We start from the raw sequence: 25,645 nt of genomic DNA on the forward strand, positions 1-25,645 counted from the left end.
AAAATCAAGATCTCTAATTCTCACAAACTAATTCCTGTGATCTGCTGAGAGGGAAAAAAATCTTTTGTTTTAGTGAAATGAATGGCATTTCTGTGTTAAAACACACAGAAACTTTCTGAAATTAAAAAGAACAGATTATTTTCTGTTGAGTTCTTAACTGTATTTTTAGATTTTTTTCCTTTATAAGTATTATTATTGGCAAGGCAAAAATGCAATCATATCCAGAATTCAAGATATTATGTATTTAAGCACTTTTATAATGACTCATTGGTAATTTTCCTTAAAACTTTTTCAGTGATAAAATTGCTTACAGTCAGTTTTGATTATACCATTAGTCCAGAACTATTTTTCCATATACTTAATGCAGCTTTTCTGGTTTTGCTTATATTCAAATTATAAAATATATGGCAAAACGTGAGTATAAAGAAGACAAGAACAGTAAGTATTCTTACTATTCTATTAGTCTTTCACCTTAAAGAATCATCAAAAGAGCATGAAAACATCCATGCTTTATTACTTCATTCTCTTTTGATCAGCCTCGGCACGAAGGATTTTATAATCTCAAATTTATTCAACCACTTAAGCACTGGTGGTCTTTCACAACATATTTTAATTTTGTCAGGCAAGGTTTCCTTTTCAAAACAGCAAACTTTATCACTGAAAAATGTCCTTCCCATCAAATTCAATTATTCTTCATAGTTTCGTATTAAAAATTTTTAACATATTTCACACGTATCTGGAACTTTAATTAGAACTACACATCAGAGTCTTTATAGGCAGAAAAACCCTTCGGCTCATAGTAAAAAAAAAAAAAAAAAAAAAAAAAGCTTTAATGTGTACTATTATTTTTAATGTGATTATTAGTAAGATTTAAATTTAATATTAATTTTGTCCCACACGCAGAATGATGAACTTTACTATCAGGCCTTCCCCTGGTGGTACACTTTTAAATAACAGAGCTGCTGAAATTAGAATGTATGTGGTCTGTTACAGAGATGAGTCCAGGAATGAAATTGGGTTATAGTTCATAGTATCCAGGAGCTGGGTATTTAATTTGGAATGGAGGGAACTGTATCCTCTTTCCTGGCAAAGGGCAATGTTAGGGCGCAAGTGCGAAAGAGAGACCCAGCTTGTCTCCTGTATCTTCTCCATTTCTTCCAAGGCATAATAAGTATGAAGAATTCACATGGAGATTTTTTCTAAGATGTCAATAAATACAGAGACGTGAAAATGAAGAAGTGGCCCTCCCATTTCTGTCTCAGTTCAGCAAGAGACATGATTAGCGACTATAACTGGGAAAAAGGTCACTGTTCATCCTGCCGCCTGTCAGGGCGTGAGAGCATCTCTGCTATTACTAACTCTTCCATGATGGGGGGAGGATGGAGGCTCCACCGTGGAAACCGGAACACAGACAGGTTGTATTAGGTCCCCAGGATGGGATGCCATTCCAAAAGTAAAGCTCTCTGTAAAGATTTTATCTTTTCTATGATACCTTAATGAACTGGATGAAATGAATACTTTGAAAAGCCTAGGTTACATGCAGCTTTATTATAAAAGTTCAAATAAAACAGGTCACTACTATAATAATATTTCTATCACATGATGCACAGGGAACAATAAGACAGGGATATACAGCGGAAACCAATGTATAATCCAAAGATCTCATTACATTCATCAGTTCTAGCCCTCATCTTCCAAGTGCTCAAATCCGTGAAATCCCTTTTTGCTTTTAATAGAAGTGCTAATAAACAATCTAGAATTCATTTGGCAGGAAAGTGGGCAAGACCAAGTGTTTGAAGTCCATAAATCAGGGCCAGAACATTCAAATCATGAGCTATAAATGATCCTTAGAAATTGTTTCTAATACTGATAAGGAAAAGGAATTGTCCACATTGCTTAACTGTTAGGATCCACCCAGCATATAGTTTTATAAATATATCAAAATGATTCTTCCCTTTCAAATTTAGTCTGCCACAAAAACAGGAGTGAAGAACGTATTTTCATTAGTAAGTTATTTTAGCGTGGATATGAAAGCCTTGTTTGCTATTTAGTTGAGGGAAAATGAATTTCTTCCATTTGTGTATTCATTTAAAGTAACATAAGTTGAAGTGAATTCTGAGATTTAGAATGAAAGGCATGTTACGTTTGTAAATATTAAATGATAAACTCTTATAGGTGTGACAAACATGACAGAAGTTCAAATAAGTCGGGGTGGAGGGTGGTAATAAAAGACAACAATCAAGTCTGAAAAACATAATTATACTTGACTAGAAAATCTCATGAGGGAAAGAAAGAGGTGGGGAAAATGGATACCACCAAGATGCCATCATCTCGGCACAGGATGGCCGGGGTGGGCTTCAGAAAGGTTTCGGACAGGAAGAAATAGTCAATAGGAGGAGTTGTGGTAAGAGCAGATGACAAAGTGATGAAATGTGACCAACAGCCTCAGGGAACACACTTGCGAGGAATGGGCTTATCTGCCTGGGTTAGTAACTAAAACACACAGCCACTAAGAGTGCAAATAGTGTTTACAAAGTAGTGTTCAAACATACCCTTTCGAGTAATGAAAGCGTAGCTTTTAGAGCACCCTCAGGTCGTCCAAAGGGAAAACAGTATCTTTAAAAACAAAAGGAGGAACAAAAAAAGTCACACATTTAATATCCGAGACTGCTAAATAATTCCCTCTTCTATTACTTGGCATTATTAAAGAACAGTGAAAGGTTGGTTAAAATAGCATCAGCCCATTTGGGAAAAATTTTAACAGCAGAAGTTTACCTAGTTCATGCTGTAAATTTCTTTAAACAGTAAGGCTGTCAACTGTGATGAAAAGGTTCTACAGTTTTGACGATACATGTTCAGAAAGGTCCTATTAAAGAGATAATTAAAACATATTCCCTAAACATTTCTTAAGGTTTGTTGTTATCAAGCCCTATCATCAACAAAATGACTTCGCCCATCTACTCCTGTACTTGTGTGGCTTGAGATGGAAATACCACCCCCCTTCCCCACCAGTCATAACTTCTAGTACAAAAAATGGCTTTCAGCTCTCCCTTTTTGTCTTCTGTGCCGGTGGCATCTCCCCACACAAAACACATAAACCTTGGGGAACTCTGCAGTTTGCCAGCAGAGTGGGTCATCCTCAGTCTTTCCAGTCCTGTGTATTCCTAATTCACCCCCACAACTGGAGGACAGGTTACATTAGCATTCTGAAATCAGGGTCAGAAGCTTGGGGAGTGAGTGGGCTCCTTGGAAGTTTGTTGACACATGGTGGTAACAGATTTATGGCTCTTTACACGGGAGTCCCTCTTCAGGTCACTTTCCACTTAAAGAGCAGAAAACGTCAGGGCCACTTCATCCTGCTGGAGCTCCTCGCTTTGTTGAATCAGTTCAGTAAAGCACCTCACCCCCCCAACCACTGCCCCCCCCCCAAGATCAAGTGCTCCAGGCAGCTGAGCTGTCCACAGGCTGCCACTTGGATCTGTATTAGAAATCTTGACACTAGTAACTTGAAGTTTGTATATTTCCATGTCCTTTGTCATTATTCAGGGACTTGGTTAACACATCTTCTAAGATGTAACTCACTATCAAATTACTGTTTTCACAAGGCAATTTGAACAGGTTTCCTTAAAAGCACGTATATTTTAAATTCAAATTATTTTATAGGAGTGAATTTTGAAGAGTGATTAAAGAGTGATTAAAGACTGATTTCTCACAAAGCAGTTGTTAAATTTATATTAGGGCTGGGTTTTAGTTTTATGAAACTTTTATTAGTTTCAGATAAATGCAAAAAAATGTCATAAATCCAGTCACTCAAATTTTTCTTCCCAACAGTGTTTATCATTTCATTTACTGTCAAAAATTTCCTTCACTTACACTTGCCTCGATGCATTCTCTCACTCCTCCCTCTGCTCCCGTGCACAAAAACCACCACCAATTTATTTTTGATAGTTTTGTTTCCTGGGCAGTGTTGCCTTTTAGAGCATTAGCAAATTAGCAAAGTAGCTTTCATCATTTTGTGTACCATAAACCTTAATCCACGTTTAAATAAAACACAAATTGGGTTCTTATAGTCCCCTCCCCCTGCTTAAATCTTTTCAGTGTATTTGCATAATCCACCCATTGTCTTTCCTATTGTTTATTTCCATTAACCTGTGGGTGACACATTTTATGAATGGAATGTTACTGATCCCCAGATTACATTTAGCATTTCAGGGCTCTGAGGTCCCACTGGGTATGTTCTGAATTAGCATAGCTGCCCATGATGTGTAAATAATTCAGCACATTTACAGAGTACAAGTAATCCTGAATCAATAAAGTACAGAAAATAACTACACAGAAGCTTAATTAATCTTTACAAAATGAGTTTTAAAAGAAAGGAATAGTTTTGTTCTGCCTTTCAGGATAAATATTTTAGGTTTTTACCACTTTGATAGCTCTCTAATAGCAAAGCAAAGGGGAAAATACTCAATTATCAAATAAAATTCAACAAAGTTTAATATCTAATCTGAATAAATTAAAATCACCCTGATTCCTAACATAGTAAATTAATTACACAGATAAATGAACCTGCATACACATGTCCCACAAATTGTTTCCTTTCCTTATCCATTTTAAAATACAGGATTTCTTTTTGTTAAAGTTATATATGCACATAGTCTGAAAGGAAACTTCTTTTCAAGACTTTTTATGAAAAAAAGTTCTTTATGTCATTTCCACCCCACTCCCCAAGTAAATTTCTTCAGAAAAAAAAAAGTTTTTAACTTTTTGCTACTTCTTTCAGTATTTAAAAGTTATATTCCTAACCTACATGCTAATATTTCTGATTCTTGATTTTTCAGTTTTAAATATGATTCTACTGACTTTCCACTATGGAAGTACTTAGTTTTTAATAGATTTAGAGGCATAAAGGATATATAATGAACTGCACATATTTAAAATATATAATTTGATAAGTTTTGACACATGTAAACACCTGTGAAACCATCACTACATGCAACTTAATATATATATTCATGACCCTCAAATGTTCCTTCCCCACCCACTGGGCCCAGGCAACCACTGATTTACTTTGTCATTTGGAATAATTTGTATTTTCTATCATTTTATGTAAGAGAAATCATAGCATGTACTTCTTTGCATGTAATTTCTCTCAATATATTTTTATGCTATCAACAGTTCATTCCTTTTTACTGCTCAGAAGTATTGCAATACATTGTTCATTCCTCGGTGATGGCCACCTGGCTTATTTTCATATTACGTTTATTAGGAATAATGCTGGTATGTTAAGGTTTGAACACTCACATAAAAGTCTCTGTGTGGACATATGCTTTCATTTCTCTCGGGGGAGTACCTACAAGTGGAATGGCCTAGGTCATAGGCTAGGTCCAGTTTCACAACCATGCCAACACCTTGGGGAGTAATTTTTAAACTTTAGCTATGCTAATGACATAGTAGTACCTCACTGTATTTTAGTTTGTATTTCCCTGAAGAGTAATGATGTTGAGCATCTTTTCATATGCCTTTTCACCATATGTCTTTGGTGAAATATCATAATTTTTTTATTGAGTTGTTTCATTTCTTACTAAGTTTTAAGAGTTATTTATATATTCTGGATTAAAAAGTCTTTTGTGGGATACGTATTGTGCAAACAGTTCTTCCCATTCTGGAATGTATCTCTTATTCTCTCAATGTCTTTGGAAGATCAAAAGTTTTTAATGTTGTTGAAGTTTAAGGTAAAATTTTTCCATTTATGAATCGTGATTTTGGTGTTTAAGAATCTATGCTTAGTCTAAGGACAGAGACATTTTTCTGTTTTCTAGATCTATCCATTTTAGGTTAACTCTTCAATCATGTATGAAGTATGGGTCCAGGTTAATATTTGTTGAAAAAAAGCATACTTTGTAAATTATCTTTATATATTTTTTGAAAATCCATTGACCATATGTGTATGAGTCTACTTCTGAACTGTCCATACCACACTACCTTGAATACTGATTTCTGAGCAAACATCCTTGCCTTTTGATCTTAGGTGAAAAACTTTCAATCTTTCACATTCAGTCTTCATATTAAGTATGAAGCTGTAGGTTTTCCATTAAAGCCCTTAACAGGTTGAGCATAAGACATTTGGTAATAATTCTCTTAATAGTATGGTTTACTAATTCTATCTTGTGTTATTTCTACTTTTGGCTGTTTTTGCTCTCTTCATTGGTTATATTTTACTATTTTTTTTCATATGCCTAGAAATTTTTGACTGGACGCTAGACAGTGTTGTTTTACATTATTGGTGGCTCAATATTTTTGTATTCCTCTATTCTTGAACTTTGTTCTGGAATTCAATGAAATGACTTAAAAACAGTTTGATTTATTTGAATTTTGATTTTAATTCTCATCAGGAGAGATAAAAACAGGGCTAATTTTTTTTTTTCCATTACTGAAGCAAAGCCGTCTCAGTATTCTGATACTCATGATTTAGAAGCTTTCCAATCTGGGTGGTAGAAACTGGTACTCCTCTTAGCTGTGTTAGTTTTGGGGATTATCCTCTGTAATTCTACCACAGAGAGAAAGGATTATTTGCCTGACTTTAAATAGTTTCCTTACATACTTGCTCAGATCAATAGTTAGTTGAAGACTCTAAGGGGACCCTCAGCAAATACCTGTAGGTCTCTTCTCTCTTTCTTTAGAAGTCTGATCTGAGAATCCTGGCTGTCTTGTCCTTCCTGGACTCCCATCTCTGTCTCAAGTCAGGGTCCACTGAGATTCTCCTCCCTGGGCCATGGCCTGGAAACACTGTCCTCATGCTAAGCAGAGGCAATGAAAGGGCTTATTCATTTGTTTCTCATCTCTCAAGAATCACTTTTATTCATGGTCTTATATTTAATGTGTTGAAAAGCATTTTTGCACATACTTTAGTCTTTAAATTTTTTTTTGTTTCAGATGACAGGATAAATATCATCCCATCTTAGACATATGTTATTTTTTTTTTGACTACTTTACCCAACCCTAAATGTAATTCCTGTCCTTCCTGTCTTTCTAACACAGTTATACCATTTGGGGGTTAAATCGAGTATTTATATTATGTAATATCCTAGATAACTGAGACACAGTACTATGATTTCTTATGTGTCATCATTTTGTTTATATTTAATACCTGTCTTTATTTTTATTTATTTTTTTAAATATTTTTTTGTTTATTTTGAAAGAGAGCACATGCACAAGAGTGCATGTGTGCACAGGGGAGGGTCAGAAGGAAAGGGAGAGGAAGAATCACAAGAATCTCTGTGCTGACAGCAGAGTCCAATGTGGGGCTCAATCTCACAACTGTGAGATCATGACATGAACAGAGATCAAGAGTCAGATGCTCACCTGATTGAGTTACACAGGCGCCCCTAATTTCCTCTTTTTATAGACCTTATCTAATGTAATTCCAAATTCCAATATAACTAATATAATCTAATTAATATAACTCCAAACTCACTTCCAAATGGGTAAATTCTCTCTCAACATATTAAAACATCTTAGTATTTTGTCAATTTAATTTACTTGAAGATTTTTTTCTGACCTGCTCTTATCAGAACTGGCTGCTTTCAAAGCTCAGCCATCACTTGGGGTTTCTATTAACAATCACCATGAAGATTCCCTCTTCTTTAATGCCGATTTTCAGTTTCAGGTATCTTAACGATCCCTCCTTGTTTTTTCCTTTGTCTGGAATTTGTACTCTCCAGAAAGGGATTATGGGAAGCGTATCTTTTTTTTTTTTTTTAGGTGGGCTCCATGCCCAACATGGAGCTTGAACTCATAACCCCTGAGATCAAGAGCTACATGCTCTACTGGCTTTAGCAGTCAGTCACCTCAAGAAGCGTATCGTTTAAGGTCCTAATGTCTGAAAATATTTTTCTACTACTACCCTTAAGACTGTTACTGGTATAGAATTCTAGGTTGAAAATAATCTTTCCTCAGAAATTTGAAGACAGTGATGCATTGTTTTCTGAATATCGGTATTGCTCCTCCCATCAGAATGAAAGTTGAAGAAAAGGAACTTTAACTTTGTTCTCTGCCTGACACACAATATGTACTCAATGTATGTTTGTAGAACGAATCAATGTTGAGAAGTAATTCTGATTCTGGATTCTTTGTATTTCAGGATCTTCTCTTTTATCCCCAAGATGCTGGAAGTTCATGAAAATGTCCCTGATGAGTATCTATTCTAATCCATTGTGCTGGGTACTCAATGAGCTCTTTCACTGTGAACCTTAGGTCTTTTACTTCTGTAAAATGTTTTTGAATAAATGTATCGACAATTTCCTACTTTCAGCCTTATGTTTCCAGAATTCCTATTACTTATGGTGATGAAACTCCTGAGCAAATCCTTAATTTTTCTTATCTTTGTATTTCCATTTTCCTACCTTTCTCCTATTACTTTCTAGAAGGTTTCATTAACTTAATTTTTAATAGCGTGTATGTGTTCGTATTTGTTCCTTAAGGTTTATTCATTTTTTTTTCTTTTTAAAAAATTTTTTTTTTCAACGTTTATTTATTTTTGGGACAGAGAGAGACAGAGCATGAACGGGGGAGGGGCAGAGAGAGAAGGAGACACAGAATCGGAAACAGGCTCCAGGCTCTGAGCCATCAGCCCAGAGCCCGACGCGGGGCTCGAACTCACGGACCGCGAGATCGTGACCTGGCTGAAGTCGGACGCTTAACCGACTGCGCCACCCAGGCGTCCCTATTTTTTTTTTCTTTTTAACAACATCCTGCTTTTGTTTTATAGTTGCCCTATCTTCTTAAACCTCTCTAAGGACATCAATAACAGATTTTCATTGCCTTAGTCCCCACATTAATTTTCTTTCCCCATGTTTTCCCAATTGCTCTTTTCGTATTTACTTATTTTAGACTCTATTTTCCATATTAAATACTTTCCTCAAATGTCTGATGACCTTGGCTTCTGAATGGAAGCTATATGCTCTTAAGGTGGGTATGTGTAGGCTATGGTCTTTGCTAAAGAAGAATCTGGCTGGGCTGTTCCAGTGGGAGTCTTTATTGTCCATGGCTTTAGGTCTTCTCTCTTGAGCTAGTCAGACTCACAGGGGAAGACTTATAATATGCCTAGAAGGTAATGGTTAAGTAACAGCTTTCTTGAACTCTTACAGAAGTATATTAAACCGAAGTTTTCAGTAATGATGAAATAATTTCAAGTCTGATCTCTGCAACAAGACAAGTATGTTGTAAGACACAACATACTATAGGACCTGGTAAAAATGATTGAAAAAAAAAAGGGAACATATTGGCAAATTTCTGTTTTTAACCATGAGGTTCTGTTCAGCTAACAGCTGACAGCTAACAGCTAACAGCTATCAGGGGGAAAAATATTAAGATTTTTGACCTTTCACTATGCAAATGTTTCTTAGTTTAAATGGTTTTTTTGAGCAAGAAACTGTGCCAGGCAGTGGGACCCTTGTTCTCAGAAAATATAAATAAAAGGATAACTAATGGCTTAAAAAATGGGTGTTATAACTATGTGATAAACGACTAGTGAAAAGTACAGATGATATATGCTGAAAGACTTCAGGTTTTTCAGTCTTTGCTGGAATGACTGAGAAAGGCTGCACTGTGAAGACAGGACATAAGAGGTTCCTTGCTTGATGATTCTGAGAGAAAGGACTAGTCACCAGAGCTGGGGAAAGAGGCTACTCAAGAATGAGAAATGCACACGTGAGAAATACGTTCCACACTGGACACTGAAGGGCGAAGGGATCTACCTTAGCGAATGGTGGAAACTGAATGGTGGTGGGCTTAGAAACAGACCACGGACTGAGGAACGTGGATCTTACCTTGCAGGCATTGGAAAAGAAGCTACTGGTAGTTCTTGAGTAGCAGCAGAAAGACATGATAAACAGCTGTGGGGGATTGGAGTGTTGAATGAAGAAAGCAAATACTTAATATTAATGAATGGAATATATATACCTGAAATGGCTTATCTGATTTTCTAAAAGGGAAGAGAGTCTTTCTTTTATCTCCTCAAATCTCTCTTTTTCTTCCATTGAAACTGTTCCAATTCCATCAGGCCTGGAAAAAATCAAAATCAGTCATTTATATTGATAGAATGGTTATTATCATGTATTTTATATCTTTTTATATATATATATATACACACACACACACACACACACATATATATATATATCTTTATTTATACACATGTATTTTGAGAGAAAAGAAAGTGCAAGTGTGGGAGGGGCACAGAGAGAGGGAGAGAGAATACAACGTAGGCTCCATGCCATCAGTGCAGAGCCCAACACAGGGCTCAGTCTCATGAACCCTGAGATCATGAGCTGAGGTGAAACCAAGAGTTGGATGCTTATTCACCTGAGCTACCCATTGCCCTTGTGTGTGTGTGTGTGTGTGTGTGTGTGTAATCTTTATATTTCCCTGAAGAATAGTTAAGTAAAATGTATACTGGTTCACAGTATACATATTACTTGCATCTATAATGGAAATTTATTTAAAGGAGGTATTTGTAGTCATTTGTTTCAGATTTTAACCTGGAATGAATACAATCGAACTATTCTGTTTTAGACAGCCTTCAAGGTAAAGGAGTACAATAAATATTTTCCAGATCTACAGAAAACAATGATTAGTCCTTGAGATGACAGTGAAAAGTGTTTTATAGTGGCATCAGATATTTGACAAATTGAATAAATATCCCCTGGATAGAAATATTATAAAAGCATACTGAACACAAACTAAAATATCTGAACTGCTCTTCTTCCAAATAAAAATTAAGCTAATGTGAAACTGGAGATTTAATTTTAATTGAAAAAACACAGAAATTCTGAATAGATGTAGTGGTTTATTGTACCATATTTTTGTTTATTTAAGTGTGTCGGCACACAAATTTTAACTTATTTAAAAATAAAAATAAATACTTGAATAAAAACATATAGAGAAGACAGACCATCTGTGTTTCAGGATTTTTGTGCTTAGCCAAATATCCCTATGGAATCAAGGCAAGATCTCATTAAAATTTTTAGAAGTAATTATGAAGACTAAACAGACATCTTCTTTTACTAAGGTCAGGATTAAAAGTATAAGATATTTCTAATGAATAATGGATTTAGAATTTATACTATATAAGTTTAAGTCTGCTTGTGCAACAATCATCAAAAATTTTGAACAAATTTTAACTTAGTTAATGCAAAGAGAAAGATGTATTGATCTCATTCAAAAAGTGTATATTTCAACAAAATGAATCTTTTGGATTTGATAATTAACACTAATCATTTCTTCCTCAATTAGCTTATTTTTCTAAAGATTATATTTTAGTTACCAAAGACTTATATTATTTATAATTTTAACTAATTTTTAATGTTTATGTATAAAATGGGTAGAAATAATTATGGAAATGCTTCATATAACTTTCCCATAAGGTTTTTATTTGGTTCTCCCACTCTTGTTTTACATATATATATATATACATATGTATATGTGTGTGTGTGTGTGTGTGTATCTTTGATGCTTGCAACTAGTCAATTAGGATAAAAGCAATTAATTTTAAAGTTATACCTGAATCATTATGACAAAGACCTTTTATTGATATCAAGGCATCTCTTAAGTCCAAAAATTTCTTTTCCACTATAGAGTAAATAATTTGTTATTTCAGAAACTCACTGCTGCTAGAATTTATGCTGTGAAATTCTTATAATTATACTTCATCCTTAAATAGGGAAACATCAATTATTTAATTTCATAGAATAATACATTGCATCAGAATGTGAACTCCAGAAAAATATTCAAATATTTTTTCAAATATTTTTAGGAAGGAGAAAAGAAAGTCTGATCTAGAAATTACAAAACAATGAACTTTGAGCTAACCCAATGTTTTATAATAATTTGTAATATTATAGGGGCACCCGGGTGGCTCTGTTGGTTAAGCATCCAACTTCAGCTCAGGTCATGATCTCACAGCTTGTGAGTTTGAGCCCCGCGTCGGGCTCTGTGCTGACAGCTCAGAGCCTGGAGCCTGCTTCAGATTCTGTGTCTCCCTCTTTCTCTCTCCCCTCCCCCGCTCATGCTCTCTCTCTTCTCAAAAACAAATAAAAACATTAAAAAAATTAAAAACAAATTTGTAATATTATAATCATTTGTAATAAAATGGATTTTTCACATAGTACTTCAGAATAAATACCCACTGAGAAAACGATAACAACCCAGACTTAAAAATAAGTACACTTAAAAATAAGTACAATAATGATCACAAAAGTTCAAGTGGTGAGTTCTATATAAATCATTAACCTGGGAATTTGAGCATTCAGATGAAAACTATAGCCACATTATGTTAGTACACAGCACAAAAACTCATACCACGTTGTGGGTGGGTATTTCACCTATGCAAACTTTGATGAAAAAGGGCAAGGAACTTATCTTTAGTTTTCTGATGACTGATATGGTTCTTTGGCTTTGTTCTCTGGCAGACTCCACACAGTTATGTTAGAGTCAACCTTGCTTCAACTGTCAAAGGAGATTGTGATTCACAAGGATACAGCAACTCGTCCTGCCATATCAAACTTCACTTGGGCACCTCACCTACCTGACACAACGGAGCCAGGGGTTTAGGTGATGAAAAGCAAGAAAGGTAAGTCAGGGGAACATCACTTGTGTGAACTTTCACTAAAATAAAGACTGTTATACACAGCGAAGGGCTGCCATTTTAGTGAGATTATTTCATTAGGTATAAATCTGACCAGTTAAACACAGGAGTTAGTATTTTGGACTTGTCCTTATTTACATGCCTTTAGTGCATATACCAGACTACGTACTGAATATTAGGTATATGGAGTGGGCATCTATACCTAAGTGATGGTAACAAGTAACTTAGCTGCAGTCATGCCTACAGGTAACAGCTCCTTCTAAAATTATTCTTCCTAATAAACACAAATATCTCTGTGTCATCAGATCTTCCTTGTCATGGTTGTTATCAGAACAAATATAGCAATTACCAGAAACAAAATTCTTAACGTGCCCCTGGTACTATGCTAGCTGTTTTATATGCATAACATAAGAGGCTCACAGCAATCCATTCTGCAGCCTCCAAGAGAGGAGGCTGCTGAGGGTCATGGGGGTGAGGTGACTTTCCCAAGGTCTTGGCGATTATAAGTGCAGAGGCCTGGACTTGAACCTAGGTCTCTTGCATTCCAAATCCAGGGCTCTTAGTGCCCACGTCTTATTCTCTTTCCCCGATATTTTCACAGAAAATAATAAAGAGGAAAAAATCTGTGTTAAAAAATGGAAACTGTATCTGAGAAGCAATGTGGAATATTTCAAACATACTTACTTACATCAGACATTTTCTATATTACTCACATATGGCAGCAAGCTTAAAAATTGATAAAATTTAAAATACCTATAGGGCACCTGGGTCGCTCAGTCAGTTAAGCATCTGACTGCATTTTGGCTCAGGGCATGATCTCACAGTTCATCAGTTTGTGAAATCAAGGCCCGGGTGGGGCCCCCTGCACTTGGGATTCTCTCTCTCTCTCTCTCTGCCCCTCCCCTGCTCATGTGTGCTCTCTCTCAAAATAAATTATATTAAAAAACAAAACAAAAACAAAAACAAAATACCTGCCACTGAATCAGTAATTCTATTAAAAAAATCTCAACAAAGTCAGTTCTGAAATTTGTACTTGTAGAAAGCAGCTTTAAGAGAAACTTAAAACAGTTTTATATTATGAACATTCATCTAGTAGACCCAAGGTAATAGAAATTTAAAATAATAGCTTTACAAACTTAGCTTATAAATTAGTTTCTGTCAGTTATACCTTCAAAACATATCCTGGTATGGCTGCAGCCTCGTTGGTCTCCCTTTTCTAGTCTTTTCTATGTCAGAGTCTTGGCAACACACTAGGGTGAGCCTTTTGCAAGTATGAGTCATACTTTGTCATGCGAACAACTCATTGCAAAAGCCCAAACCTTTATAATGTTCCGCAAGACCTGTTAGGACCCCCTCTCCCCACACTTACACTCTGATCTTCTCTACCCCTCACAGCAGACTCCCCACCCCATGATGGTCTCCTAGCTAGCCCTCAAACACAGAACACATGCCTCAGGACCTTTGCATATGCTGCTCCACTTTTCTAGTCACACATGGCTTGCTCACTCCCTTCTCATCTCAACCTAAAGGACTCAGATTCAGTGAGGTTATCTCTAAACTCCTGAGGTAAAGATGTAATCTCCCCTTCCCACAGGTCTCTTCTCCTTTAATATGCTTTACTGCTGCTCACTGTGCATACTGCCATCACCCCACACATGACAGACTTGTTTTTATTATCTGCCTCCTTTGTGCTGCAACCCTGGTAACCAGAACTGGCAGACTGATGTTCAATACAGAAGTGCTAAAGACATGAATAAGTGATACATAGAATATAAAAATGCCAAGTACAGATTATAAAAATTCATGAATTAGTAATATCAAAAATATGATTGCTTATTAGTATTAGATTATTTGCAATGTTTTAAATCCTATCACAGTGGGTAAAACAGGAAATTTTTTGACGAACAAACAGAACAGGAATTAACTCTAATATTCTGGGTAAAAGAGTTCTAAAAAAAGTTAGCTATATTTACACTTAGCAGAACATTTTTAGTATTTACCTGTCATTTAATTATTAGTGAAATCATTTGCTTTAAATCTCAAAAACAGAATTTTTCCCCCCGAGATAATAAAAGTAAAATAAATAATGCCTCTTTGACACTGACATCTTTTCAGATGACGTTAAAATATGGTTATTGACAATTCTACAATAAAAAGCCAATTTTCTGATTCAAATGTTACTTGGAGCTTAATTCTATGACTGATAATTAAATATTAAAGCTGTTCCAATGACACAAGAAGACCTTCTCAGGTACCAAAATTTAAATCTTTCCTTTTTTTCTTGGGGCCTGCAGTTACTGAAGTCACATGATTTTAAGAAAACTGCTCCATGAAAGTTTAAGATATTAACAAATTATAAAACACAGTGTAATAGTAGATGCATTTCTTTTAATTATAGACCCAAACGAGTTATGACATAGAACATCTTTCTGGCATTACATAATAAACAAATGAACACCAAATGTAGTTGGGTCTATGTTAATTGTACTTGATAGACTCTTTAAAAAAAAAAAAAGAATTCATGCAATGGAATCCTCTGACTGATGCTAAAGAGCCCCATCTTACATTTGCCTCGGGGTCACAGTCTGTTCTCTGAGAAAGAATCACACGCAGGCACATTCACACGTATAGACACACACACTACCTTTTCTGAAAAGCAGATTCATCCAAAAATAGTTCCTATACATATTAAGGCCTTATACAAATTAATTTTATTAAATTCCTACATGAACTAAGAGATCTTACAATGGATTTTGTAACTTGTGCCATTCGTCAATCTGGAAGATTAGGCATTTTAAAACAAATAGAATCCATTATATGTGCTGGACATCCTGTCATTGCTAGCAACTCTTGGTGACAAGTACAAAATAAGCTCTAAATTGAGAAAGATTAAAAAAAGTTAATGTTTATTTATATTTCAGAGAGAGAGGGGGAGAGAGGGAGCCAGTGTGTGAGTGGGGGAGGGGCCGAGAGAGGAGGAGACAGAATTCCAAGCAGGCTCCAGGCTCTGAGCTCTCAGCACAGAATCTAATGCAGGGCTCCAACTCACAAACTGTGAGATCACGACCTGAGCCAAAGTTGGATGCTTAACCGACTGAGCCACCCAGGCGCCCCTGAGAGGGATGTTTTTGAAAGACCACTCAGAACAAGAGAGAGAAACAGTATCATAACCCACCTTCTATCATCTCTGATGGCTTTTGGGGTAGTTCAGATAAGAAATTAGTTTCTGTGAAGGTAAGAATTATATTTCAAGAAAGATCTAAAAGGGAAAGTGTGAAAAATGGGTTGCAGAGTCCGTCATTGGAGAAGAGCAAACATTAATGAGGCAATCTGCTTAAATATTTTAATATAGTCTAACCTCATAGCTTCATTTCCCTTGAACAGTTTACAGTTCACACATTTTATGGTCCTTTTTTCCCAGTATAATACAGACATTCAGAGGCCCATAAAGACTGATGAAAACTAATTTAAATATCTATTTCATCTGGCTCCTAATGGGTTTTAAAAAACTATGGTCCTAACACTCAAGGGTTTTTTGAATAATATAATTTATGAGACCTTGCTGGAGGCCCATGATGTAACCAAGGCATTTCAAGGCGTTTGCGAAGTCTCATAGTAAAGAAATCTGTTTAACTTTCACATCACTTTTCAAAATTATTTGATCATGGGATCTCTCCACAATTCCCACTTCAAAAGACTCATTTAGTGCTGATGAGTATTTGGTTACTTAATGAAAATTGTTAACATATTCATTCTATGGTTATTTTCTTAATCATTTTATCAGCCGGACAGACTCTAGATAGTTAAGGGATAAAAGTGTCCTTGGTTTTATAATCTCTAGAAGCCTGCATATTGCTTGGAAGAGAGTGCTCAGGAAGCTTGTGGGTTGAAGAAAGATACCAGGAGTTACCATTGTAAAGAAAAGTCTGGTAAATACAGATTTCCTTCACCAACACTCCCCACCCCCACCCCCACCCCGCCCCCGCCCCAGTTCATCAAATAAGTCTGTCCTGGAAGTTTGGTGGCTTGCAGCAAAAGAGATTTTGTAAGCAATGACAGGGCAGATAGCAAAGTTCATGGTGTGTCTGAGTTTCTTAGAGGCTTCTTTTCACGTGCTGTCTCTTATGAGGAATGTAGGACCTCTTAGCTTCCTCTGGACAAAGTGAGAAGGGGAGAGACACCTGGAGAGTGGCCTTTCGGAATTGTCAACTGGGCCTGCAGCACAGCAGGTCAAAGTCACTTTGCACTTCGTGTAGTTCCCACCAATATCCATTTGTGAACAGAATAAAAAGGAGAGGAAGACCAGCACAAGAATGAGAAGTGACGGGAGAGGAGGGAGAAAACAACAATCTCTCAATTTTGTTCCCTAACCTAGAACACTTCTTAATTGTTTGAAACAAAATGATATCTCATTTGGATGATCATATATTGGTCACATAAATCAGTGTCATTTCCCCTGATTATTTTAAATATCCAGAAGAAATTAATTTGACCCCTACGTTCATTGTGACAGAAGCAGCACTTTCCATGAATTGCAAAAAAATACTTTGCAAATGAAATTTACAACTCCTATTATCTTTTTAAACACTCCTCCCTCCTAATCCATTCCTTATTTGAATTTCCTACTGTGGTCTGTTTTCTTTGGGAGTTATTAAAAAAAAAGATACTTATTCACAAAAAAGCAGTTATCCAACTCTATGAAGATATGTGATCTTGTGACTCAGTTTTTTGTGTTTAGTGATGAACAGGTCATAGACCACTATCAAGGTGTTTGATAACTGGGCTCTCCTGGAACCAAACTAAAATCATTACTGCATAGAACTCTAGAATTTAATAGAAATAAATAGAAATAGAAATAGAAATAAATAGAAATAAAATATCAAGGTGATTTTTAAATAAAAATAAAGAGTATTAACGTTGGTAGTATTGATAGGTCATCTTTGACCCATACCTAATATTATTTTTAAAAAAACCACAACATTTTAACTAATGGCCTATATGTACATAACTTAGGAGAAGAATTCAGAAAACCACAAAGACAAAATTTAAAATTTCTTTAAATGTCCCAATCATTTTGTAAATGTAATTCCAGTTTTTGTTCTATAAATCTATACATGCACTGCAAGTCTGATTTATAATTTGAATTTATTTATAATGAACTATAAACCTCTTCTCCTAATGTATGCTTAAAAATTTTTTTAGTTTTATTTATTTATTTTGAGAGAGACAGAGACAGCATGAGTGAGGAAGGGGCAGAGAGAGAAAGAGAGAATCCCAAGAAGGCTCCTCACTGCCTGTGCAGAGCCCAGTGTGGACCTGAACTCACAAAACTGTGAGATCACGACCTGAGCCTAAATCAGGAGTCGGACTCTTAGCTGCCTGAGCCACCTGGGTGCCCCCGCCATTTATGCTTTTTAATGTAAGTATGATATTTCATGTTATGGAAGTACCATAACTTACCCAGTATTCCATTAGAATTTAGACTTTTTCCTCTATTTCTTCCTACCATGTATACTACCATATATAAACTTTTTTTTTAAGTTTATTTTGACAGCAAGAGAGAAAAAGCACGTGTGCACGCGTGCAGGGGAGGGGCAGATAGAGAATCCCAAGCAGGCTCCATATACTGTCAGTGTGGAGCCTGAGGCAGGGTTTGAACCCATGAACTGTGAGATCATGACCTGAGCCTACATCAAGACTCAAACGCTTAACAAACTGAGCCATCCTGGTGCCCCACACTTATATTCTTACATATACACAATCTTACACTATAATATTTTTAATCCATCTCTTATTGCTTCTTTAGGGTAAATTCTTGAAGGCACATTGTTGGATAAGTGGTACTATGGATTGTACTGAATCCACCATGAATGAAAATCCATATGCTGAAGTCCCAGCCCCCAATGTTACTGTATTTATAGATGGCACTTTTAGGTGGTAATCAGGTTAAAAGAGGTCAGTCATAGGGGTGGGACACTAAACTGATAAGATCGGTGGCCTTCTAAGAAGAGAAAGAGTGGGATTTCTTATTCTCTGTTATATGAGGACATGGGGGGAAGGAAGTCATTTGCGAGTCAGGAAGAGAGCCTTCCCCAGAACCTGACCATGCTGGGCACCTTGATCTCTGACTTCCAATCCCCAAAACTGTGAGAAAAGAAATTCCTAATGTTTAAGCCACCCAACTGATGGAGTTTTTTTATGGCGGCCCAAGCTAAGACAATGTAATGATGTTTTCAGAAATTTGATACATACTACCAAATTGCTTTTTAAGAAAGCACTTACTTATGTTTGCTCCGTGACCCATGTGCATGAAATGATTCATTTCCCTGCAATCTCATCAACTGTTGTCTTTATCATTTGTTATAATCATTTTCAATTTTATACATAAAAACAGTATTTCATTGTTTTAATCCATTAATTTCTGGGTGGCAAAATGATACAATCTTTCCACTTTACACAGAATCTCTCCACAGGTCATAAAAATCATTGCATTTGATTCATTCAGAATATTTAACTGTGAACTCTACTTACCAAGTGCCCCAACATTTCACTTATAAAATTTGTAAACAGATGGCCACTATCATTCATTTCCTGACTCAACAAATATTCATTGAGTACCTGCCTAGGTGCTGGGGAAAATATAACCAGAACAGAAATGTCTCCTGCCCCAACAGAGTTTATAGCAGGGAAAGGCATTAAAAGAAAAACCAGACAGTAATGTACAATTGCAATAAAGAAGGGCAAAGGTACAAAGCTTTGAGGTAGTATGGATTTTCAGGGAAGGAGTCAGGTTTGGAATGATTTTTCAGCTGAGATGTAACAGATGAGCAGTATTTAATCAGGTGGAACTAGAAGCAGAGGTTGTGGAGAGCATTCCAACAGGTTCTCCATAGTCAAGATGTTCAATTTTTTTTCCAAAATGCAAATTTTATATGACTCTTCTGCTTCTAGTATAGTGGGTTGACTTGATACTCCAAAAGCCCCTTTTCACTACAAAACACCTAAACACTGCCAAAGTCATAATAAGCATACAGTAGTTAAATGTGCTGTACTAGAAGAAAGTTAAAAAAAAAATTCTCCAAAGCCAGGAAAATGAAAAGGAACCAGAAACTGAAACCAAAGTGGGGGTGCATGTGAACAACAGGGCTGCCTTGGGGGGGTAAATGCTGATACTAAGGAGGCTTTACAGCTATGTTCAAGAGAATGCACCATGGGGTCCACAACCCCAGGGGCCACTGAATCGAAGATTCCTGCAAAAACTGGGCCCAGTACAAACAACTGGGCTGTACTATCAGTTAAAGGACGGGCCAGAAAGAATCCACATTCTTGTAAGGGGGAGGCAACAAGGAAACCTGTCTGTTTCCACAACATCTAAAGATTGAGTGAAAGAGTCTTTCCTGACAATATGAACCATATGCCCAACCTCATTAAACTGGGTACTACCTGTGCAATCAAGAAATCCCCAAGATGAGAAACTAAAGTAGCTCCAGTAGCACCTCAATCACCAAGTAAAAGCAAGAGCACATCCTCTTTAAAAGAGAGTATTCTCATTCTCAACCAGGCCTTATAGAATTCTCACAAATTAATTTCAAATACATGTGCTTACTAAAAAAAAAAAAAAAAAAAAAGCTAGCTGAATAAGAAAACAGTGACCATGGCAAAAATGTCAGCAGAAACAAGATATAAATGCCTAGAAAATTTTAGTTATTAAAATTGATCAGAATATAAAATAATTATAAAGGTCTAAGGGGAAAAGGAGGGAGAGATAAAAACCAAGAATCAAATGAGAGAGGTTCAGAAATGATGAAATGGGGGTGCCAGAGTGGCTTAGTCAGCTGAGCGTCTGACTCTCGATTGCAGTTCAGGTCTTGATTTCACAGTAGTGCAATCAAGCCCCACATGGGCAGAGTGGAGCCTGATTAAGATTCTCTCCCTCCCTGGATCATGCATGCACACACTCTCTCTCTCTCTCAAAACACAACAACAAAAAACAAACAAAACAAAAATCAAATGGATTTTAAAAAGAACCAAATAGAAATTTCCAGAACTAAAAAAAAATTGAAATTAACAATTCAATGAGTGGGTTAAAAAGTAGATATCCTCACTAAAGAGAGAATGAGATAAAGTAAGGGTTGGCAAAGTATACTCTACCACTTGTTTTTATGAATAAAATTTTATTAGAACACAAACCACACCCATTCATTTACATATTACTCTTGGCTGTTTTTGCACTAAAACATACACTTGAGCAATTGTGGCAGACATCATATGGCCCACAAAGTCCAAAATATTTATTATGTTTACTATCTGGCCCTTTATAGAAAAACTTTGTCAAGTTCTTTGAAGATAGAACTGAAAGTATTACCCAGAATGCAACTGGAGAAATAAGTAGAATATGTATTACAGACATTAAAACATACATAAGATAAATGCCTCATATATGGATATTTGACATTTCAGAAAAGAGATTAGGGGAGAACCAACATTTAAAGAGATAACAATATTCCAGAACGATGGCAAACATGGATCTTCACACCCAAATCAAGGTAAATTCAAAGAAATCTGCACTTACTCAATAACAGGGTACATGGATCAGAAATCCACAGGAACCCCCAACAGTATACATGAAAAGAAATCCACATGTAGATATGGTATAGTGAACCCACAAAACACTAATGAACAAAATAATCTTGAAAGTATCCAGAGAGGAGAGATAAATCCACATCAAAAGAATGGCAATTAGATTGCCAACAGCTTTCTTTCTCGTAACAAAGGAAGCCAGAAGAGAATGAAGTATCATCTTTAAAGTTTTGAGAGAAAGTAACGGCCAATGTAGAACTGTACACCTAGCAAAATTTTCTTTGAAAAAATGTAGAACACACACAGTTCCAAATAAAAATTCACTATCCATAAGTGCTCCATAATAGGAAATTCCAAAAAATATACTTCAGAAAAAAAGGAAAAAATTCTAAATCTAAGCAAGTGTTGAGTATAAAATAGAAAACAAATAAACAAGGATACAACTGAAATACCAGAGAATAAAAGCATAGAGAGTAAGGTCTCTCTACTCTTTAGAAGGAGAAGAAATGTGTTGATTAGCATAAAACTTAAAAATTTTTTAGCAACATGCTTGGTAAAATCTCAAATGTTGGAAAATGTAAGCTATTGAGGGGGAAAAAAACAGAAGAAAAGAACCTGGATAAAACAATAGGGCAAGAAAGAAACAAAAAGCCTACAAATATGAACCAAAAAAAAAGAAAGGCCAAAATAAAATGGTAGAAATAAATTCATTTATATCAATACACATAATTGTAAATGGACTAAACTGATTAAAAAACAAATTGTCATACTGGAGAATTAAATCAGAATCTGGTTTGCTACTTATAAAATACACTAAAACACAAGAATACAGAAAGGCTAAAAGTATGAATAAACATATCAGACAAATACCAAAAGAAGGCTACATTAATAACCATCTTAATAAACTTGAATGCAAAATACATTAGTTGTAAAAAGTGTCATTATTAAATAATAATAATTCCCATTCTCTAGGAGGATTTAACAATTTTAAACTTGAATGTACCTAATAAACAGCCTCAAAATATACAAAGCAAAAACTGGCATAAGCAGGAGAAAGAATCCACTATGGCAGCTACAGCTTTCCACTTACCAGATGGGGGAAAATGCAAGATGAGCTTGGAGCATGTTTTAGTACCTATCATAGGGAGTCAGTCTGAAAGAGCTCTCAATGGCTCAAGCTGGAACCATTTGAGCAACAAAATAAAGCAGTATCTATCAGATTATAACCCAAAGTACAAAATAACTACATATGAATCCAGATTAATATAGATAAATGTTTGACTGAGTAAATAGAGAGAAGACAAATTTCCTTGCAGAAGAATTCCAAATAATATATCTAGTTGGTCCTCCCTCCAGGAAAGTGGCACTCTCCCACTGAGTGTGAGTTAGACTTAGTGACTTGCTTTCAAAAACTAGTGTTTAGAGAAAGCAAAATAATATCTTTGCAGTGGAGAATCCGGGCATGCACTACCTTTCCCAAGTGACCCTAGAGTGAAGATGACCAGTGATGTCTTGGGGTTATCAAGGACTTCCTGAGATGAGACAGTATTTTATCTCTTTAAAATCCCATAACCTCAATCTAATCATGAAAATGTCCCACAAACCCAAACTGAGAGATATCTGACAAAATACTCGACCAGAACTCTCCCAAACGGTCAAGGTTGTGAAAAACCACAAAAAGATGGAGGAACTCCACAGATCAGAGGGGACATGACAACTAAATGCAACAGGGGTGGCATCCTGAGTTGGACCTTGGAACAGGAAAGAAAAAATAGGACACAAAAAAATGGGCTAGTGAAACACAATTAAGAACTACTGGTTAGCTAACAGTAACATGCCAATGTTGGTTTCTTAGTTTTGACAGATATACCATGATATTATACGACGGTAACAGGGGAAACAAATATAGAAATTCCCTGCAACATCCTTGCAATTTTTCTGTAAATCTAAAATTATGTTTCTAAAAAGTTGGTTTTTTAAAAAAAATTAATGAAAAGGGAAAAGAGTAGTATAGTTCAACAAAGCCAAAATCTACTTCTTTGGAAAGACTAATAAAGTTTACAGAACTTCTGGCAAGATGGATTGAGGGGGAAAAGAGAAGATACAAATAAACAACAGTATAATGTACAAAAAGTAGGCAGAGCAAAAAGTACAAAGAATGACTTGAACTTAGTATCAATGCATTTGAAAACTTCGATAAAATGCACTATTTCCTAGAAAACCATAACCCGACAAAACTCACTCAAAAAGATAGAAGGAAAGCCTGTATAGCTAACTACAAAATTAACTAATGTGATAGGTAAAAATCTTTCCATCTAGAAGTCTCAAAGCCCAGATGGTTTTAAAGAGGAGTCACTGATAATTTTTAAACAGTAAGTCATTTGACGTCTATACAAAACAAGCTACAAAGTTCCCAAACTCACTGTATATGGCTATCTATGGTAACGTGAATATCACATCCCAATAAAAGCCGTATGAGAGAGGGAAAAAATAGGCCAATTTTGTGCATCAACATAGATCTAAAAACCCTAAACTGGCAAGAGTACTAGTAAATGGTATAGATGTGCACAGATAGTTGTGTTTGTTTTTATGTAACAGCATTACATATTATGTTCTTAAAAAAAAAAAAACTTTAGTATAATAGAAAGTTATATGAAAATCCAACTCAAGACCTCAAACTTTTCCACACCTAAGTCTAGATGCTAAGAAGGCGCTAAAGGCCCTGAGTTTAAAAAAAGCTGGTGTAGTTCTTGCTTACAAGAGCTAATTTACAAGGTAAATTAACCTGATTTACATTCTAACACGTATTAAAAAACCCTTTGCCTTGTCTCTTCCTTAACGATTTACCTTCAGTGGGCTCTTTTATGCATTATTTCAGAAAAATCTAGGAGCTGTGTGCTGCGAATGAATGGTGTGGAAGGAAAACAGGAAACTGATTAGGTGATTTTAATAACTATATTCTTCAGGTTGCATTCTGGCAGCTTACTTATTACCCTTGATGACTGGGTTCTTGACTCCTGCTTTTGGCGAGGTCTTTGCCACTGTCCCATTAGACCCACAATGTTTTCCAGAAACATGAGGTGGCAGCATTGATGTAATTATTCACAATGAACAGATGGGAAACTGAGGCTCAGACAGGACCAACTGATCAAAAGGAAATAGCTCATAAGTAGGAGAGCTGAAGACAGATGTTCTGTTTCAACATACTATGTCTTTCCACTCAACTGCTCACTTTCTGTTTTTGTCTGTGTTGTTTTGAAAGGCATAATTACCTTGCTCTAGTATTGAACTCAAGGCTGGGTGGGGATAGATGTTATTGCTAGGCAAGTCTGACTGAGACAGATCTGAGGTTATTCTATAGTTTCTGAGAGAATCAACAAAGAACCCTCAGAGTATATTTTAAAAGGCACTCATTGATCACTATCCCTTCCCCTTCTGTGCACATAGGATGAAATCTGTCCACCTGGACGCATTACATGAAGATGAACCTTGCTTATGGCATTTGATCTGGTTGCCCACCTGTCCCAGAAGTGAGTCTCCAGATTCACAACTGATGTGACATTTACACTTATTTTCTCTAAGTCACATATAAAAGACTAGAATTAAGAAATGGTAAGGAGGGGCGCCAGGGTGGCTCAGTCAGTTGGGCGGCCGACTTTGGCTCAGGTCATGATCTCGCAGTCTGTGAGTTCGAGCCCCGCATCAGGCTCTGTGCTGACAGCTCGGAGCCTGGAGCCTGTTTCAGATTCTGTGTCTCTGTCTCTCTCTGACCCTCCCCCGTTCGTGCTCTCTCTCTGTCTCAAAAATAAATAAACATTAAAAAAAAATTAAAAAAAAAAAGAAATGGTAAGGAAAAAAAAAGTGGTAAGGAAAAGTTTTGATGAGCCTATTTGATGCAATTATCTATGATTTTACTCAAACATGCACCACTGTCCCTAAAATTAAGAGACAGGAAGTTAAGGCACCATTTCTGAAGTGATACGTCAGAGGAAATGTTATCTGTGAAGATGGAGACATCATCATATAATAATATGATTGATCCCATGAAGGCTGCCTACTACTCTGTGACGTAGTCTGGAGTCCACAAAAAATCGAGATTATTTTCAATATAAACTCTAGTCATGTTACAAACCCATCCCTACACTTGAAAGCGCATCTGAGCTGGCTTTTGTCAGACGTGCAGCAGCTCTAAGGCGGGCCCACTAAACTGTGGCCAAGCCAGTGAATACCCTGTATACATACCTTACATTAAACTGACACATAAAAGCCATTTTGTGTTGCTGCTTTAGCTTCTCCACCCTCAGCGTGACTAGCAAAACCAAGATGCATAACCACACATATCAACCTAGAACTTTGCCCTATAATGCATAGTCTCTGAAAGTCTCTTTTCTCCTTCCTGTCAGTCCTTAGTGTCACGATCAC

The 25,645-nt window shown here is 36.1% G+C and overlaps 1 protein-coding gene across 8 annotated transcripts in view; it reads right to left on the reverse strand.

The window, feature by feature from the left end:
* Positions 1–25,645, reverse strand: part of CADPS2 (calcium dependent secretion activator 2) — a 540,052-nt gene that overhangs the window by 119,157 nt on the left and 395,250 nt on the right. For all 8 annotated transcript variants that reach the window (XM_047839630.1, XM_047839625.1, XM_047839616.1 and 5 more), the window contains exons 14-15: positions 9,961–10,062; positions 2,553–2,616 (exon numbers count right to left, since the gene is read on the reverse strand). In XM_047839630.1, the coding sequence (XP_047695586.1) occupies positions 2,553–2,616; positions 9,961–10,062 (166 nt within the window). The remainder of the gene's footprint in view (positions 1–2,552; positions 2,617–9,960; positions 10,063–25,645) is intronic.

The sequence above is a fragment of the Prionailurus viverrinus genome, chromosome A2, assembly GCF_022837055.1.
Source record: "Prionailurus viverrinus isolate Anna chromosome A2, UM_Priviv_1.0, whole genome shotgun sequence".
In the NCBI taxonomy this organism is placed as follows: Eukaryota; Metazoa; Chordata; class Mammalia; order Carnivora; family Felidae; genus Prionailurus; species Prionailurus viverrinus.